The sequence below is a fragment of the Oikopleura dioica genome, chromosome PAR (assembly GCF_907165135.1).
Source record: "Oikopleura dioica chromosome PAR, OKI2018_I68_1.0, whole genome shotgun sequence".
Lineage (NCBI taxonomy): Eukaryota > Metazoa > Chordata > Appendicularia > Copelata > Oikopleuridae > Oikopleura > Oikopleura dioica.
In genome coordinates, this window is record NC_137293.1 from 13,061,721 (window position 1) to 13,079,174 (window position 17,454).

A 17,454-nucleotide genomic window follows, 5' to 3' on the forward strand; every position below is an offset into this window, starting at 1 on the left:
TAATTTAACAGCGAATGTATCCAAAAGGTTTTCTTATTTTAAGTTTTATCTATTTCTACGGTAAATTCTTTTATGTTCGTTGATGACGCAACAATTCGATCTCTGTCTAATTTTGATCAGGTTTAAAAAAGGGAACACGAATTTATTTAGAGATAGAGAGCGGGGAGCGCGTTGGCCTGACGCGTCCGCGGTGCGTGGTGAGGGCGAGGGGACAAGTCACCATTGCGATCAGAGAAAGAGAGCGCGCTAAGGAGAGAGCTCACCCAGCGAGTGCGCGCCGCCCTGCTCCTGCCATCCAAGCACACTTCGAACACGGCCTCCACTCTTGGTCGCGCCAGAGAGAGCGAGTAAGAGACAATTTATTTCACCTCGAACACCGCCAAATCCGAACCTTTTACGCTTTCACTCTATTTGTTTTGCTAAGAGAATTCATAAAAAGAGAGACTAACCTCAAAAGAAAACATGAAATTTGATTTGGTACGTACGAGGAAGCCTTTTTTATTCAATTCTTTCATGCTGTAATTAAAAAATAAGGGACATGTGATGGTGGGCCGTCACAGTGACCGTATTTTGATCGTAAAAGCGGATTCACGCGATGATGAAATAGAGTTTGAAGCCTAATGTTATTACCACAACATTTCGTTGATCAAATGACACGACCATGCAATAAGTTAATTTATTGGGAAAGAGAGTGAATTCTTAGAAAGAAATCAGTCGCCGGTGACCTTTTTCTGGAAGGTCGAGCGCACAGGAACAATAGTAGCGCTGGGAGGTCATTGTCGGAGAGTGTACCCAGTAAACATGTCTATTTCAAGATAAATAATTAGTACTATCTGTGCCATGCGAATGGCCAAAGCGCGCCCTGTTCGCCCAGGTGGGTTTTGAATTTAATCGGGCAATCTTGGTCCTGCTCTCTCCCTGATCTTGAAAACATAAACCAAACATATCATACATGTATGGATAGAGTTTTTAAAGATCTAGCAATTCTGCATTGGAATTCCAAAAATATCAAATATAATCAGTTTTATCGGAGTTTTTCCTTCAAAACTGGGTTGCATTTTTTGAAAATTGAATAGTGCGAGACATGAATTCAGATTAGATTTCAACATTTTAAACGCCTGAAAACCGGTAATTTTTGGCTGATTTGTTATTCAAATGCAGAGTTTATCAACCTGTGGGAGATCGAAAAGGATCTGATTGTTAATTTTGGTGAAAACCGGCAATTCAGATAAAAATCGGTAAGTAAAAACCGGGAATTTCTATAGATTTCGGAAATTCCAATGCAGAGTTTGTAGAGCTCAAAAGCTCTTTCCAACCATGTGTCATATGTTGGGGGTTTATTAGAAAAGTTCGGAGCTACAGCCAAAGAAAGATTGCCCGATTAAATTCAAAACCCACCCCAGCGAGATCAAGTTTTCGCTTATCTCATCTTTTGACGCCTCGACGAGGTCAAACACGAACGGTATGACCAGGGCGGACTGTTCGACTATCGAGGCTGGCTTATATTTAGACTATAAACTTTAGAGAAGCAACAGAAAGAGGCGTTTTTATTACTTCCTGTATTATTTTGTCGATAGGCATAATTCAGGCAAAGTCCCGAATCGTAAAGGCACACTTAAGATTTCGTTACTTAAAATAAACTAACAAAAATTGGGGGTTATCTAGAGTTAAAAATAGTGAAAGGAAAGTGAATTATGAAAAAACGGAAATAAATTAAAGGCATTGAAATTTATTATTGAAAATGTCCCTAATTAGTGTCCTGCTGAAAACAAATGCAATCCAATCAAGTCATTCAATAATATGCCAACTGGCATCGAAATTAAACCTTTGCTTTGCTCCAGTTTTATTTTATCGTAAGAAAATAGACTCGAATCATAGAGAATTTGGAGCATGTTCGGTCTAATACTGGTTGCTCTTCTGCCCGGAAGGTGTGCTCGCCCTTGAACTTCTTGTCTTTTTTGCATACTTAACGGTTTTCAACGAACATGGTTTTTACAGGAATCGAAATTACGTAAAGGTTAACAAGTTTTTTTTTCTAACGAACCACATTATCTATCTGGCCCCGGGGTAAAATGAATTTTCGCCGTTTTGGAAGTATTATTCTTATAAATTAAAAGTTTATTATTATAGTATTATACCTTGTAAATATACTTTTCAAAGATTACTTCAGAGATTACGAGAGATTTAAGAAAGAGATGTTCAAATATTTTGAGAATTCTTAAGATCTTTCGATTTTATTTCTCAATTAGGCTTTTTAAGGCAATTTAATCGATACTATAAACAAATAGAAAGACTTAAATTGTATAAATACACAAGAATCATACTTAATGAAGGCACATCAAATAAAAAGAGTTGATTCGCGACAAATGACTACTTTTCCAGATAAACAGCGGTGGTGGTGCTGAAAAATGAACTTTGCTTAGTCGTGCCCATCCCTCAGGCACCGATTTAAATCACGAGACCATTCTTGTTTTCAAGAGTCTTGATGAACTCAAAAAGTTTATAGCGCTAGAAATCGCTGTCTGAGACTCTTTCACTAAGAGCCTCAATGTCGACCATTCTGGTCGGACCAAGTACAGTAATATGCGGCGGACTTCAGATTAATGATGGTATTATGACCGGTCAATTGTTTCTGTGTTCTGAAGGGTGTGAAATTTAGACTCTAAATATTAGAGGCGTGTTTTCAAGTTTTTGAACCATCTGAAGTTGTTGCCGGAACTAATTCAGAGCTAGCCTGGAGGCTTATTCAACATGTCAGGGCTAGCTTCCTTGCTGATGTCGGTCTGGTAGCTTGGTGGCGCTGGTTCCGGTGAATTTTTCACCGAAGTCATAAACTCTTGCCTAGCCTAAAGTTAACTTGCATACATTTTTAAGAGATATCTGAGAATGTTTGAGATTGATTATCATTCTGATTTATCGGATTATAAAGGATGTATATAAAAAGTAAATTTGTGTTATTCAGACAATTTGAAAGCTTAAAAACAGACATACATTTATTGTTTGATCTTTATTAAAGGAGACAGAATTATATTCTTATTAATGTTAAATATTTATATGTTGTCTCTCAGTATTCAAGAACCAAAGGCCCCTTCGATAAGTAAAAGCCAAAAAATAATTTATCAAAAATATCTTCAATGGCCTAAACGTTAAAAGAGGACGTCTAACAACAAGTCTTCAGTTTTATTATCTTTTTGAACAAAAGTTGCTGAGTAAATGTGATTTTAATGATTTGTGCGCACTCATCGTTTCCAGTTACTCATGAAAGAATGTAACTTGGTAGGAGAGGCTGTAGGATCAAATATTGATCTTTATTGACCATTCTCTTGGAGCTCAAGCGCCGAACTCGCGTTCTTCGTCTTTTCTTCTGTGACCTTTACGTGCGCTAGAGAGAAGGAGAAACAGCGTTCGCCCCAAGAGCCAGACCGCCTTCTCAATTATCGATCCACTCGAGAAAACATAATAATCACGAAAGAACGCTCCACTTTCTTTTTACTGGAGGTGCGTTTAGAACAAGAAAACACCTAAATAAGGGTTACATTGTAAATATTTGGTCTGGTTTCAAGTTTTGACCTCGTCTAGCTCTAAATATTTATAACAAATCGGAACGACTCTGAGTGCCTAAGCTTATGATTTAAAAAAATCTAAAAGTTGTTTGATTAAGAAACTCAAAGCTATGTTTTTTAGACTTGAAATCGGTCATTTCATATTCGCGATTTTGTTGATGTATTGAGCGAAGATTCTACGCTGGAAGACAAACAAAAATGTCTATTCCTATGTAAGTACACTGCTGCTTTTCGGTAGTTTCAATATCGTTGTTTAGGGAGCAAGGGGGCGGTAGATGGAGACAAGACAGTAGAAGCAGTGATGATGGACGAAAAGGTCCTGAGCCGAAGATTCTACCTGACGAGAAATGTGCCGTTTGCGGGGGAAAGGATCGGTTGATATCAACTCAAGTTGTTCTCACATTCCAAATTGCCATCGACTGTCGTAAAATGCTTGCTCAATAGTTTTGTTGGTTTTAAATAGTTTTAATGGGTCTTTATTGCGGGCGGTATTTCATAAGATTTCCAGTAATCGGAAAAATGACCGTAGTTCAAAATTTGAATCAACCTAAAAATAGGCCACAGGATTCAACTACAGAGTTGTAAGCTGCAATGCTTGCAAAGCGTTTTTTCGCCGCTCAGTCACATCCGGAAAAAGGTAAGAAGATTTGAATAAAAAACGTATCATACCGTACCCTGTTTATACTCATATCAACGCAAGGGAAATATAAGAGTGCCTAAGGCACTGCTAAACTTATAATACGGCTTATAACTTGGTAGAAACGCTTCTGGCAAAATAGAATAGCATTTTTTGTCAAAATAGAACCATCGTATCGCTCTTTATCAAGTTATGATTATAAATAGGCCTTGTTATCGGTGCGTCCAATTTTGACTGAGAAGAGCACTTAATTATCTTCAACAAGGATCATTTCGAACATTTACCGATAAATTTAGAATGTACCAGCTTGGAATGAAAAACTTTAACTAAGCTAGAACAAAACTAACTCAATAATCAAAAACATTTGTAGATTCTGGCATTTTACCCACCAAACCAACTGATTCACTCTATTCTAGGTACCCATGTCGGTTCGAAGGGATGCCAATGCGATCCAACACCGCCGCCGATCGAGCTCAGATGCTCTCGATTTGCCAGCATTGTCGGCTGGCAAAGTGTCGCCAGGCGGGAATGAAGGACGAGTACGTTCACAACCTGCGCTTTGGACGAATCGAACGCAAAAGTAGAAAGCTGCACGGGAACGGGAACTTTAGAAGCGTACTTGATCCTGGCCAGGCGAATCTGCTCGATCTCTTTCAGTCTTTTTGGAAGTAAGTTTCAAAGTTTAACAAGTCTACTCGCTGAGCGCCCTAATGCGCTTTAGTATAACTTTACAGGCGACAGAGTATCATCGAACTGCTATATGAGTACAATTGTTAGGATTTCACTCATTCTGTTAGCTACGCTTTCGACCTTTAATAATCTGTTTCAGAATCTACAGAAACTTCTCGAACATCCCTCAGTCTCCCGGAGTGCTTACGCCAGGACAAATGCGAAAAATGAGCCAGTTGGACCGATTCGAAGCTCAGCTCACTCAAATTGAGCGACCAGAAGTTCCTCGTAAGACCTTTCCATAAAGAACAATGGTTTATCGTATTCAAATAGATCCTGTTCCTGGAGATAAGCTCTCATACATCAACTACATCAAGAACGTTCTCACTGTGCATGTCAAGATCGCAGAAAAACTGCTAGAATTTATACCTGAATTTCGGACGGTAAGAGTTTGAGCTAGAGGAGAAAGAAAGTGCCCCTTTCTTGGAAATAAGCTACTGGGATTAAGAGATTAACCGAGTCAAGTTTCCCAGAAACTCAACTTTGAATTACTTTATTTATTCAGATATCCCCCGAGACGAGACACTATTGTATGAGATTTGGCAGTCTGGAGATGTCGATGGCCCGCGGCGCGTGCAACCGCTCGCTCAATGACGAGTCGGAGAATGATACCAAAAAGCTGTCGATTACGGGAAAGGGGCTCACCACAGACCATCTCAAGTAAGTTTCGCGGACTTGAACCACAGTTGAATCAAGAATGATTCTTGAGGACACGCCTTATACTGACATTTTTATCGTCATCTTCAGAAAGGAAGTAAATCTTTTACGAATGCATGTATGCATAGTAAAACGTACATTTCTTTACAAAAAGAGTTCACAAACTCATGGAAAGAAAAAACTAACTCTTTCATTCAGGAACTTGGGAATGACCTCTGGCCTCGTTGACGGGATGATGGAAGTGACCCAAGCAATGAGAGGCTACAAAGGCGACGAGATCGAATGGGCTCTTGTCGGTGGAATGTGCCTTTTCAATCTGGATCGTGACTCGAACGTCTTCAAACCTACAATGGAAGAGAAACATCAAATCGAAACTATTCAAGTAATCAGTTTCGTTTCCCTTAAGAATTGCTAACTATCTATTTTTTAGGAAACACTGCTGCTTATTTTGAAAATCAAACTTCGCCACGAAGGAAAGCCAATAAAATACCTCGCCAATTATATGGAATTCGTTACTAAAACACACAGCTTTGCTACGGGATACAAACGATTTAAATCAAATAAATTCATGAAAATAAGCTCACAGTTGAAGTTGGAAAATTCATTTTTCATCGTATAATTGAACGCGTTTTTATCCCATTTTTAAGCAAATAAATCAATTTCCGAATGGGGAAAGTTTTTCCACTATCGTCCAAAAGTCTACTTTGCCGGTGCCGCAGGAGATACCTCACCAGTCGATTCCCCTTCTCCTTCTCCCTGTATGACATAAATATTTTTACAAAAACACGATTTAGAAGAATCACTTACCCTTCTGATAAAAAAAAAACAAACAAATAAAAATGATAAAGTGCTAAAATGTCTTGTTATGATTGATAACTTATCAAGTATTACAGAACGACACGACAAGTTCAAATCTTTCTATTTTCAAAGTCAGCCTCCGTAGTTGCTAAATTTTTCATAAAAAAGTCGAAAGCAGGATAACTTTAATAAAGAAGATTGATAAGATTTTCCGTGAAAAGATAATTTGGTCTTGAAATAAACTTTTCGATGTAGCTGACTGAATACTGAAGCAAAATTTGATCGAGCGCAAGATTCTGTTCTTTTGAGAAAAGCAGTTCCTGGAGCCAAGAACAAAACCCTCGTCAGAATTCGAAAGCCTAACGCATTGTGCTCTTATTTTCTTCGAGCGTTTCTATTGTTCTTTTGGGCCCCAGCTAAACTCTCAAAATAAGCAAAAACAGAAAAAATCAAGAGAACTTGTTTTAACAGGTCTACGTATCTGCGGTTCTCTGTTTCTACTGGCAACAAAATTTTTAAAAGGCCTGTCTAAACACTCGCCCCAGGCGTCAATAATCGCGGACCGGACGAATCCCCTCCCACGGGAAATTTTTTATAAAGAACTTGTTGGTAAAGAACTTTCGAAAAAGGCAAAAAGAAGGGACAGAGAAGAGTTATAAGACGAACGTAAAATGCCGAAAGAAAGACGAATTTCATTTGAAGATGAAAAAATGGTAAGTTGATTATTTTCATCAACGATCAATAGACATAAATGAAAATAAGTAACTATTTTTTGTGAGAATCAATTGATGACATTCAGATGAAACAAAGGCACTTGCATACTAAAACCAGGGTGGAACGTTGGGGCAAAAAAATTGAATTTGGCCGCCCGATTGCCCGCCCGATTAAAATTTTCTTTGTCGGCGCCGTCCGATTGCCGACCGACTTTTTGCCCGCTTGATTTGCCCGGGCGCCGACTTTTGCCCGGAAATTTAGGCAACCCCCAAACCAAAAAATATGTAAATTTATTGAAGAAAAAGGATTATTTTGTATCCCGAAGGAAGAAGGGCACTCATGGAGAACCGAAACCGGACATTTTAAATAAAATTCCAGTATTTATGTCCCTTTAGATGTCATTTTTTCTTCTGGGCGCCGACTTTTTTTCCGGGCGCCGATTTTTGCCCGATTGCTCGACTTTGCCCGATTTTTACCTCGTAAAATCGAGCCTTGCGCCGCCCGATTTGCCCGCCCGCCCGATTTTTTGCCCGGTTTGCCCGACTTGCCCGGTCCCAACGTTCCACCCTGCTAAAACAGTATGATGCTCTCTTTACAGAGCACTTACCGAAGCCATGTAAATATGCACAATGTAACGCAATGAGCTCTTAGAAAGAATTGTAAAGGTGTTCTTTTGTGAAGACGCGTTTTTAAGAAAGAATTGGAAAGAAAAGTCGACGAACTGGCGGCTGAAAATAGAGAACTGCTGACTTTTGTCGACGAGAGCGTACGAATTGCGGAAGAATTCAAACAGAAAGCGTTCTTGATGGGAGAGAGCTTGGAGAAAGACGCACAGCTGATTTACGCAAGAGCTTTGTACGGTGAGATCTCTTGAACCAAGATTCTATATTTTGATTGACTTGATTAAGATCACTCATCGCGTGATCATCAAGAATTAAGTCTTTCGAAAGATGAAATTATCATTATCGAAGGCAATATCGACGATGACGGATTTTACTCGGCTAAGAATTTTAAAAAGCAGAGCGGACTTGTACCTTCTAATTTTATTCAACTACTCCAAATTGAAACTACTCCTTTGTAAAGGTTTTAGAAAGATATTTACTATAAGTTATAGTCTATAACAAGTGTTATGTTGGTATATAAACATTAAGACACAGATCTTTACAAACAACTTAACAATCTAAAACCTTATGTAGTCGCACTTGTTGTCAAACCTTTGTATAAAATATATTGGCGATGGAAGATTACGCCTAAGTGGAAAGCTTCAAAGAAATTCTTTTATTCTTATTTCTCAGAAAGAGAGCTTCTCTCTTTTATCCGGTCCATCTATCAGTACGGTGCTTCAAAACTCCGCAGGTTTGAAAGCTCACAAATTAAATTTTATTATCCTCTTTAGAACTTATTCGAGTTCTGGAACTCCAGTCCGACGATCAAACAGTACTCAAGGTGTCTAAACCGATCAGTCTGACGGAGAGAGAACCCTTACCCTTCAAAATAGTCCCTTCTACAACATCGGCAAGAGTCATTCTACCAGAAATGGAGAATGACTTTCATCTGCATCTCAGAGCATCTAGTTTTCAACAAATTGTAACACTTCAAAAAGGAACCAAAGAACATGAATTCAAAGATCTAAGCGAGGAGACGTCGTATACAATCGTCTTTGGAGGTTATTCTTATGTCTTCACAACTGTCAAGAGAGAGACCTTGTCAAGTTACTCGTCCGGAGAGACAGACGAAATAATCCCTCAGCTAAAGAATCTACGAGGATGTCTCGAAGGAAACCTTTTAACGATAGAATGGGACGAGTATGAAAACGCGAAAGAATATAAGGTGAGCTCTAAAGAATGAACTTTTGAGCAACCGTGAAATTTACCTGACCAAAGCTGATTTCCTGGTTAAAAACCTCAAAAAGGCTTCTAGCTGTACACGCGCGATGGAACAGAGCTAGTTGGTACGGTGAAAGAAGGAAACGCCACGAGCCTCGAGATTAACTACGATGTTAACACGGAAGCTCAACAAGCGCTCTACATGGATGTGACGAACATAAAAGGATTCTCATCCTTGAAAACCAAAATTCCGATAACGATGATAGTTAGAGCACTTTTCGACTATATACCAGGTAATGGAACCTAAAGAATATTGAATATTCTGACGCGTTAAGAGTATTTCAAATCTCAAGGGATGATGTTTTATGAAATAATATATTTAGAAACAATGAGTCCAAATTCGGATTACACAAGAGAGTTGGCGTTTTCAGAAAACGAAGTCCTATCAGTCCGCTTGCCTGTTGATAAAGACGGATTCTATTTCGGAGAAAAACTTGAAAATAAAATGCGAGGCTTAGTACCTTCAAATTTTGTACAGCCCATTTGATAAATCTGTTTACTTTGTATTTACATTCCTGCCAAGAAAGAATAAAGGATAGTTTGAGATAAAATATATTTTACTTTGATCAGGACAAAATGAAGAAAACGGAAAAAGGACGGTGAAGTCAATGAGGTCAAAAATAGATCAGTGAAAAACAGCAGTGATAAGAATATCAGTTTCGAAAGATAAGAGGGTTCAGGAGGTGCTTGTAATGGATAAGAGTGTTTTTGATTTCACGGCCCTGAGGTCCAGGGAGATAGAGCAGGTGATTGAAGACAGTAGATCATGTATAAAAAAACATAGATTGAAGGGTTGTTATAATTGGTTTATCTAAATTTAAGATTCTTAGCTCAGATTGGTGAGTTGAAAGTGCATTTATGCATTGGGGTTTTCTTTCATCATTTGAATATCGTGTTCGACCATTTCTTTGATAAGGTCTTTGAAACTGGTCTTTGCTTCCCAGCCGAGAAGCTTTTTAGCCTTCGTTGGATCGCCGAGGAGAGCGTCAACCTCTGCGGGTCTGAAAAATTTGGGATCAACACGAACTCGTGTCTCCCCCGTCTCAGCGTCGATGCCTTCTTCCTCTAAGCCGCAACCTTTCCAGTGGATTTCCACGTTGATGTTTCTGAAAAAGCAGTTTTGGCACATTCCATAGATTATATAGAACCGTTACCTAAAGGCCTCTTCAACCATTGTGCGGACAGAAATTGTCTTTCCCGTGGCAAGAACAAAGTCTGTTGGCTTCTCCGCCTGGAGCATGAGCCACATTCCTTCGACGTAGTCTTTTGCGTGGCCCCAATCACGAGTTGAATCCAAATTTCCGAGGGAAATGTATTTTTGAAGCCCTAGAAAATGTTAGTTAACGACAATGATATCAAGGGTTTGAGACTTCTTTTGAACTCCTTACCGAGGCTAATTTTAGCAACACCACGAGTAACTTTTCTCGTCACAAAGGCGTAGCCTCGTCGAGGCGATTCGTGGTTGAAGAGAATACCATTGACGGCGAAGATGCCGTACGATTCCCGGTAATTAACCGTAATCCAATAGCTGTATACTTTCGCGCAAGCGTACGGCGATCTCGGGTAGAAGGGTGTCGTTTCGGATTGAGGCACTTCTTGGACTCTTTATTTCGGTTTCCAAGAAGAAGCGCAAGTTAACTTTTGATAGAACATGTTTATCTATTGATAAACGAAAAATAATAACTTCGGCGGAGAATTTTTTCTCAGAACCCTATCCTGCCGTACATCTCCGAGGTGGACGCTTGATAAAATCGAACAGATTTCTCGAGACCGCAAGTTCTGATAGCATCGAGCAATCTCAAAGTGCCGGTTCCATCAACATCGGCTGTGTACTCGGCCAAATCGAAGCTGACCTGTACGTGACTCTGCGCGGCTAGGTTGTACACTTCATCTGGCCGTACTTTATTGATGATTTTTACAAGGCATGATGAGTCTGTCTTGAGTTTAGGTTTGATAACTAATCAATGAGTATTCTTACTGGCCCGTATTAGATCTTCAACTCGGTTTTAACTTTTACAACCAATAAATTATCAAACCTTTAACATGTCCCCGTAATGGCATTTCATTTTCGACTCCTGATGAGTCGCTCTATCCGCATACAAGTGTTCAATTCTCTGCGTATTAAAATTCGATGCTCGTCGAACGATTCCATGGACAGTGTAGCCTTTCTCAATCAAGAACTCGGCCAAATAACTGCCATCTTGGCCGGTGATGCCAGTAATGAGCGCTACTTTCGACATCTGAAATAGATGAATGAAAATGGCATTCTCGGGACCAAATCCTGACCTCCTTGTTTCTTGTGCTTATCTGAAAGCCCATGATCTAAGGAGTCGAATGGTATATAACTTAGGGTCTTAGTCATAGATAATGACGTCATTTTGGTCGAAATAAGGGCCTTATGGGGGAAACCTATGTAGTGCCATAACTTTTTATTGGACTTATTAGTTACGTTGATTTTGGGCTCATTCGATAGAGGAACTCAAGATCTAGGAGCTATAAACCATGGTTAACCGACCGGTTTCAAAATTTTGACCACGTGGTTTACCGGGTGGTTGACCGCGATTTTCCCCTCCCGACCTAGATCTCGAGCTGCTCTTTCTAATGAGCCCAAGATAAATATACTTTTATAAGCTCATTTAAAAATTAGAGCACTACATAGGTTTTGACCAAAATAGGTAGCCCTATGACGTCATAGTTGATGACTAACACCCCTTACCTATACCATTCGACTCCCCAGATCACGGGCTTTAAAATAAGCACAAGAAACATGAGGGTCAGGTTTTGGTCCCGAGAATGTCATTTTCATTAATCAATAGCCAAAAACAGTTTTTCTCTGAGAACTGGACTGAATAAATAAAGTGGTCTCAATGGATACACAGGAAGGATTTCTATCGCTTTTTTCCTAGAGAAGCCAAATATTTCCCCATGACTTTCTGTTTCTCTGTTTGAACGACAGTTTTAGTGCGAGCAAAGAGTTTTTGTCCTTTCGGAGATAATCTGGCCATTAAAAAGTTATTGGTTTAGTTCCTAAAGCAACACGTGAAAACAAATTTCCTGAGTATCGGGATCCAAAAGTTGATCGACTCCACTTTTCGTATTTTCGTCTCTGGTTTGTAAAAATTGTCGCAAAAGTGGACCTCTGATAAGTTTTTTGGTGATTGCTCGTGCTTGATTCGGGATTTTGATCATTTGCTCAACTTCTTTTCTAGCGAGCGCGTGGAGCTCCTCGGGATTATCTGCTAGAATATCAATGAGTCCAGCTTTGTGAGCTTCTTCAGCATTGTAAAGGCGAGCTGTTCCAAGGGCGAGCTCGGCCTCTCGATTTCCAACAATGGATTGGAAAGTTGACATTACAAAAGTGGGAGTTACCATTCCAAGCATCGGAGCTGAATACCCGATTTTGCCCTAGAAGATAGTTTCAAACAGGAGATTTACGAGCTCTTGTTTACCTTTGTATTTCGAAGCATAAGTCTCCTGTCCGCTGTACAGGCGATCAAGCAACCTCCTGCAATTGCAGCCCCGTTGACAGCGGCCACCATAGGTTGATCCAAGTTGTAAAGAGTGAACCACGAATCTTGCAATAAGCGCCAAAAATCTTCCATCTCATCTCGTGGCTTATCGTGGAGCTGCTTGATATCAAGCCCCGCGCAGAAGATGTTCGGCTTGTGAGATTGAACGATGAAGCCTTTGACGCCGTCTTTGGCGCATTGTTTCACGCCGTCGATGAGCTCTGGCATCAGAACTCGGTCCATCATGTTGACCTTTCCATTGTCAAGAGTGATAGTAGCAACTCCAAGCGCATCAACATCAATGGAAGTTGCTCTTCGAGCAATAGCACTGCTCAATCGAACACCCTGGCGGAGCATTCTTAGTTGCTTACTTTTTTTAAACTTGAATAACTCCCAAAGACAACACCGGTTATAAAGACTCGAAAATCAAAATATCATCCGGAAATACTTTTATGCCAGAAGATTCAAACGATGTCGCGTTTTAGCACCTTGGAGATTATGCTCCCCTGACTCAGGATTTTTGCGAGAAAAAATTTTCTGACTCATATCAAAATTTGAAGACACATTTCTAATCGGAAATTTTGAATTTATTATCAGTTTCAATGAGTTTTTTACAGTAAATGTCGATGAACGACTTCAACTGGACAAATAAAGGCAATTCGAGGTAGGTTACAGACTATGAGAATGTGGTTATTTACAGGATCTTTTGTTGATGCTGAATCCTCCAAGCATAATGTGGAGCGCATCGGATGACTTAGTCGCTCTACTTTTCTTCATTTGCTTGCTGCGTTTGGCTGAATCTCGCGACGAGCCCCAGCCCTGCCAGACTTTGTCGGTTCTTTTGAGGACTATTCCGACGGAGCTAAAGTTTTTCTCCGACGGAATCAAGTAGAAACTTCCTTGGCAGTCAATGGTCATCGACTTCTTTCGCATCAAGCCATAGTAGAGAAAGTCGTAATCGATTAAAAATGGAATGTTTGGAGTCAACTTAAAGTTTTTTTAGACGGAAAGTCCTAATAATGAAATCCTTACGCTATAAGAAATGCTGAAGATGTCCATTTCCAAGCTTCGGTCAAGAAATATCTGGCGATTGATTTTGTTGAATATCCATTTTAGCAATGCATTTTGATAGCTTTCTCGATCGGCAGGCTCTTGAGAAAGGACAATAAAGCGTGCGAGGCAGCCAAATCTATTGATGATTTCGGAAGCAGCTTGTTTTCGCTCGAGAAGGACAGACCTCCACCAGCTTGTTGTCTTGTCGAGGAAGTTTTCAGAAAGGTACCATTCCTTTATTAGAGCTCTGACTTTTCCTTACTACGACATCTTATTTCAGACTTAAAATCCTAAGTTTTGGTATTCAAGAGATCGTAGCTCCTTTCCTTTTCCCCTTTGATCATTTTAAATGTGAGCTTCTCGAGTAATTCTTTGGGGATATCACATGGGCTTGGAAATTTTTCATCTGGGCTATTGTCGGCTGGAAGAAGTTGAAATGAAAATGGCTGGTCCTCTGTAAATGTAATTAATCGCTCTTCGTCGTCGTATTGGAAGAAGAGGGACTTTTGCTTCTTTACGCAGTCAGGCAAGAAGTGAACACCGAGGATGTGGTTGAGGGCTTTTTCGATTACTTGTTCCTCGGCGAGTTCTGTGAGTTTTACTGAGCCTTGGGACTTGATGCTCATTCGCCAGGAAGTAATCAGTTTGATCGCGCTTGAAATGGAAAATAGAAAAAGACATTCAACTGAGTACTTACTCATAAAATGGGATAGTCTGTTGTTCACTGCTCTTCAAGTACTTGCAGAGGAAGGCTTCTATGAAATCACAGACAAAATCGCTGTATACCTCTTGTATTCGAGAATTTCGCCATTCAGGCGCTTTGGACGTCACTCCGAGAAATGGGCTCAACATTCTCTAAAAATAAGAGGTTAACTACGGACACGGTCTGTTTAATTGAGCTTGCGCCTTTTCTTGGCAGGAAGAATAGGGTTTGTTCTGCGTTCAGAATCAGAATGAGCAAACGGGCATGTTTCAGCAGTACGGACACATCCTTTTGAGGAGTATTTGATGAAATTACAAAGTTGCGTTTTGAACAGATCAGGATTTGGCGTCCAAGAATCGGGAGAGTCGACTTTCCAGTCTCGAAGACGGACTTTCCCTTTCTAAGAAAAATGGTTAAAATAAATCGATAAATCTTGTTTCAGAAATCAGTACACATCTCACCTCAACATAAATCTATGACCTCAAATTCATTTACGGTGTGTTCTTTCAAATGACCTTGGATCTCTTTGATTAACATTCCTGAACCTTTGCATGGACGTTGAAATTCGTATAGAATCACTTTTTTCAGGAGAATGCTATTGTCGTAACTGTAGTGGCCCTTTTTCTTCCTTTGTTCTTCAATGAACTTTAAAGCAATCTCTTCCATCTCGATGTACTTCAATTCAAGACTAGTTATTATTCTTCGTAGAAAACAGCAAAAGCCCCTGATTTCGAGCTTCGAGTTCATCACTTCGGATCCAGGCATCGGGCACGGACTCGGCCTCCAAAGCTTGATTGTCATGATGTTTGAGCATTCTGGGTTTAGGTACTGCTTGAAATCGATGGAGGAGAATTTTTCGGGCTCATCTTTTTTTCTATCCATGATCACCAATGAAGAGCCACATTGAATGGGAGCTACTTCTGTGGTGATGATTTCACTAAAAATTTCATGTAATCACAATACTTATAGAGAGAATTTCTGAACTTACAATTCATATTCATCGTCTGATTCTTCGACAATTTGCAGCTTGGGTTCATCGACATTGTCGTTCTCTATTTGTTGAACTACTATTTCCAAGCTTTTTGAAATTTCTTTCTCGTATGGATTTGTTCTCGCCATTTGTGTACAAACCAATTTCGCTGATTAGTTTTTTTTTTCTCTCACGCACGAACTGCTCTGGGGAATGCAGATTTTGGCCGTTTTCGTTATGCCTGGGTTCTCGCTAGATGGCGGGTTTCAAAGCGCCAGCGGCAAGGTCATGTGAAAGATCTGATTGGATAGGATAAGATGTGTACTGATAAGAAACGAAAAAATGCGTAAAATCAGCATTTCCCGCGCTTACTTGGACATGAAACAGCTGCTTGTTATTTTTGATCAGGGTCTGGAATCCTCCGCATTCACTTTTGAGCAATCCTTTCTCCTCGGCTGTGAAATTATCGACGAGTGTCGAGATCGATAAAGAGGGGTTCTCTCTGGCTATTGATGATTCCAGATCTTTCACAATTCTTCCAATGAATTCATCGCGTTTGCTCTTGTCGAGGTTCTGACAGTTTTTCAGTCTTTCTGAGATTTAACAAAGGTAAAGGTTAAATATTAAAATGCATTAGATCAGCAAGATGATAGATTGCTTCGACCCTTTTTTATAAAACTCTCCTCAGCTCTTCAGAAACGTCTCTCGGGACAAACCCTTTATTGGCCTTGTTTCTTTTCTCTTCAATAAACTCTTCCAAGCGAGGAGTAACGGACCCACTCTTGCCGACGAAACAAATGCGCTTTGTTGAAGGGATTCGCATGGCATCCCACTGGGTCGTTCCATCTCCAAGCTCGCATATCGACCTTAAAACAGTTGCTGCTCAAATAGGCCAAGTGAAGATAAATATTCATTTCTGTTTATCGCTACATCTAGTGTCTTACCTCACGAAGGACAGGTAATTCAAATACTGGGACTTCGCCTGGCCAGAATTGTTCCACTTTCCAAACAGATCAAACATGCAACAAGGGAGGAGCCAAAAACTGGCATTTGATCTGGCCGCAATTATCGGTACCCAAGGCGTAAGCTCATCCGTGTGATTTCCTAGAATCCAGTTTGACTCTGGAAAGCTTTCTTCTGGTAGAACCGGACGTTCTACGAGTTTTGACGTTGGAAAATTCGACCAAATCGCTCTTTTGCGAATGTCTATTCCGTAACCAGAGTGGCCTTCTAAGTTGAGAAGATGGACCAACAATCCGTTTCCGCAACCGAGATCAACGAATTTCGCATCTTTGTGAAATGTTTATCCGGAATATCGGCAAAGTATTATTTTACCTTTGACGTCAAGTCTTTCCCAGAGCGCTAATAAATAGGAAGCGATTGCTATGTCTTCGAAAACGAACTTTTGGGGGTCTGTGACTTCCGGCCAATCCTTGACCAAGTCCAATCCGTACTTGCTCTTCATCCTGTTGTAAATCTCTTGATACCGCGGTTTGTCAACAAGGCTGAGAGTTTCGGGAAACCCCTGTGCTGCAGCGGTATTTTCAGACAGTCCATTGGCGAAAATGGAGCTCAGTTTTGGCAACAGTATTGATTCGAGCCAGTTCTTCTTCTGAGCCGGATGAGGAGGAATTTCTGTCAATGCAGTCCATTCGAGTGCTATCTCTTCATTCTGCAGAAAAAGTGAATACCTTACATTTTTGGTCTGAATTGGGTTCCTATTTGCCTCGAATAAAAACAGTTCTATGAAAAAGTGAGCGGAAAAAGGAGATTTTATTGGGGGCAATATCGGAACCCTTTCTCAAATGTAACTTTCCCCAGATCGTGATTTATGGCTTCAATCAGCGGGCCATGCTTGTCCGATTTCGGAAAAAGTGTCCGTTCGCCGTTTTCGGGATCATATTTGCAGCTGGATATGCATTTTAAAAACGCATTCGGCTTCCTTTGAACGGCTGAAAATTGCAGTTATTGAAAAGGGAATCCCTCATGAGCAAATTTGAATAAATATTTTTATATAAATTAATTATTTAGCCATTTTCCTTATCCAAAGCTGAATCGCATTATCCCAGTCAGACATTTCGGACATTTTCTCTACCATTCTCTAGATTTCAAAGAGATTCGGCTCGCTATGAATTTCCACGCTTCCTGATTGGTCAGCGAGGGAAAGCCTGCTACGTGCGCCCTGCCCTCACTAACCATCGGGCTTTCTTTCCTCCTTGATTTCAGTTCGCAATT

At 40.2% G+C, this 17,454-nt stretch overlaps 6 protein-coding genes across 6 annotated transcripts; 3 read left to right on the forward strand and 3 right to left on the reverse strand.

Annotated features, from left to right (window-relative positions):
- The first annotated feature begins 327 nt into the window (after positions 1–327).
- LOC145704195 (oxysterols receptor LXR-alpha-like) lies at positions 328–6,533 on the forward strand. The gene is made up of 11 exons (XM_081781635.1): positions 328–477; positions 3,685–3,775; positions 3,821–3,930; positions 4,119–4,200; positions 4,617–4,868; positions 5,030–5,157; positions 5,203–5,312; positions 5,435–5,589; positions 5,785–5,968; positions 6,017–6,118; positions 6,233–6,533. The coding sequence occupies exons 2-11, from the start codon at positions 3,762–3,764 to the stop codon at positions 6,353–6,355; spliced, it is 1,260 nt and encodes a 419-aa protein (XP_081637761.1). The 5' UTR covers positions 328–477; positions 3,685–3,761; the 3' UTR covers positions 6,356–6,533.
- A 212-nt stretch (positions 6,534–6,745) lies between these two features.
- LOC145702510 (uncharacterized) lies at positions 6,746–8,194 on the forward strand. Its single transcript, XM_081779742.1, has 3 exons — positions 6,746–7,097; positions 7,793–7,958; positions 8,007–8,194. The coding sequence occupies exons 1-3, from the start codon at positions 7,056–7,058 to the stop codon at positions 8,177–8,179; spliced, it is 381 nt and encodes a 126-aa protein (XP_081635868.1). The 5' UTR covers positions 6,746–7,055; the 3' UTR covers positions 8,180–8,194.
- A 99-nt stretch (positions 8,195–8,293) lies between these two features.
- On the forward strand, positions 8,294–9,523 carry LOC145702509 (uncharacterized). The gene is made up of 4 exons (XM_081779741.1): positions 8,294–8,454; positions 8,495–8,928; positions 9,019–9,217; positions 9,308–9,523. Exons 2-4 carry the CDS (start codon positions 8,635–8,637, stop codon positions 9,469–9,471), a joined length of 657 nt encoding a protein of 218 aa, XP_081635867.1. The 5' UTR covers positions 8,294–8,454; positions 8,495–8,634; the 3' UTR covers positions 9,472–9,523.
- Positions 9,521–11,252, reverse strand: LOC145702511 (GDP-mannose 4,6 dehydratase-like). The gene is made up of 5 exons (XM_081779743.1): positions 11,021–11,252; positions 10,701–10,921; positions 10,373–10,587; positions 10,139–10,310; positions 9,521–10,090 (listed from the first exon to the last, which is right to left on the reverse strand). Exons 1-5 carry the CDS (start codon positions 11,222–11,224, stop codon positions 9,841–9,843), a joined length of 1,062 nt encoding a protein of 353 aa, XP_081635869.1. The 5' UTR covers positions 11,225–11,252; the 3' UTR covers positions 9,521–9,840.
- A 744-nt stretch (positions 11,253–11,996) lies between these two features.
- On the reverse strand, positions 11,997–12,855 carry LOC145702713 (enoyl-CoA delta isomerase 1, mitochondrial-like). Its single transcript, XM_081779975.1, has 2 exons — positions 12,434–12,855; positions 11,997–12,389 (listed from the first exon to the last, which is right to left on the reverse strand). Exons 1-2 carry the CDS (start codon positions 12,848–12,850, stop codon positions 12,012–12,014), a joined length of 795 nt encoding a protein of 264 aa, XP_081636101.1. The 5' UTR covers positions 12,851–12,855; the 3' UTR covers positions 11,997–12,011.
- Positions 12,856–13,071: 216 nt separating this feature from the next.
- Positions 13,072–17,317, reverse strand: LOC145701934 (putative tRNA (uracil-O(2)-)-methyltransferase). Its single transcript, XM_081779146.1, has 8 exons — positions 17,295–17,317; positions 16,555–17,015; positions 16,164–16,509; positions 15,936–16,085; positions 15,592–15,808; positions 14,244–14,649; positions 13,526–14,200; positions 13,072–13,480 (listed from the first exon to the last, which is right to left on the reverse strand). Exons 1-6 carry the CDS (start codon positions 17,315–17,317, stop codon positions 14,437–14,439), a joined length of 1,410 nt encoding a protein of 469 aa, XP_081635272.1. The 3' UTR covers positions 13,072–13,480; positions 13,526–14,200; positions 14,244–14,436.
- Positions 17,318–17,454: the final 137 nt, after the last annotated feature.

Bases quoted from the DNA above. Each gene is read 5' to 3' on its own strand.
- LOC145704195 (XM_081781635.1), top strand. The intron at 5,158-5,202 runs GTAAGACCTTTC...GTATTCAAATAG, and splicing joins TGAGCGACCAGAAGTTCCTC to ATCCTGTTCCTGGAGATAAG. The intron at 5,313-5,434 runs GTAAGAGTTTGA...TTATTTATTCAG, and splicing joins TTATACCTGAATTTCGGACG to ATATCCCCCGAGACGAGACA.
- LOC145702510 (XM_081779742.1), top strand. From the start codon at position 7,056: ATGCCGAAAGAAAGACGAATTTCATTTGAAGATGAAAAAATG. The intron at 7,098-7,792 runs GTAAGTTGATTA...CGCGTTTTTAAG, and splicing joins CATTTGAAGATGAAAAAATG to AAAGAATTGGAAAGAAAAGT. The intron at 7,959-8,006 runs GTGAGATCTCTT...GACTTGATTAAG, and splicing joins TTACGCAAGAGCTTTGTACG to ATCACTCATCGCGTGATCAT.
- LOC145702509 (XM_081779741.1), top strand. From the start codon at position 8,635: ATGGAGAATGACTTTCATCTGCATCTCAGAGCATCTAGTTTTCAACAA. The intron at 8,929-9,018 runs GTGAGCTCTAAA...AAAGGCTTCTAG, and splicing joins AAAACGCGAAAGAATATAAG to CTGTACACGCGCGATGGAAC. The intron at 9,218-9,307 runs GTAATGGAACCT...TAATATATTTAG, and splicing joins ACTTTTCGACTATATACCAG to AAACAATGAGTCCAAATTCG.
- LOC145702511 (XM_081779743.1), bottom strand. From the start codon at position 11,224: ATGTCGAAAGTAGCGCTCATTACTGGCATCACCGGCCAAGATGGCAGT. The intron at 10,588-10,700 runs GATAGGGTTCTG...ACCGAAATAAAG, and splicing joins ACCTCGGAGATGTACGGCAG to AGTCCAAGAAGTGCCTCAAT. The intron at 10,311-10,372 runs GTAAGGAGTTCA...AACATTTTCTAG, and splicing joins TGTTGCTAAAATTAGCCTCG to GGCTTCAAAAATACATTTCC.
- LOC145702713 (XM_081779975.1), bottom strand. From the start codon at position 12,850: ATGCTCCGCCAGGGTGTTCGATTGAGCAGTGCTATTGCTCGAAGAGCA. The intron at 12,390-12,433 runs GTAAACAAGAGC...ACTATCTTCTAG, and splicing joins TTATGCTTCGAAATACAAAG to GGCAAAATCGGGTATTCAGC.
- LOC145701934 (XM_081779146.1), bottom strand. From the start codon at position 17,317: ATGGTAGAGAAAATGTCCGAAAT. The intron at 17,016-17,294 runs GTCTGACTGGGA...CATTTGAGAAAG, and splicing joins GTAGAGAAAATGTCCGAAAT to GGTTCCGATATTGCCCCCAA. The intron at 16,510-16,554 runs GTAAAATAATAC...CATTTCACAAAG, and splicing joins GGAAAGACTTGACGTCAAAG to ATGCGAAATTCGTTGATCTC.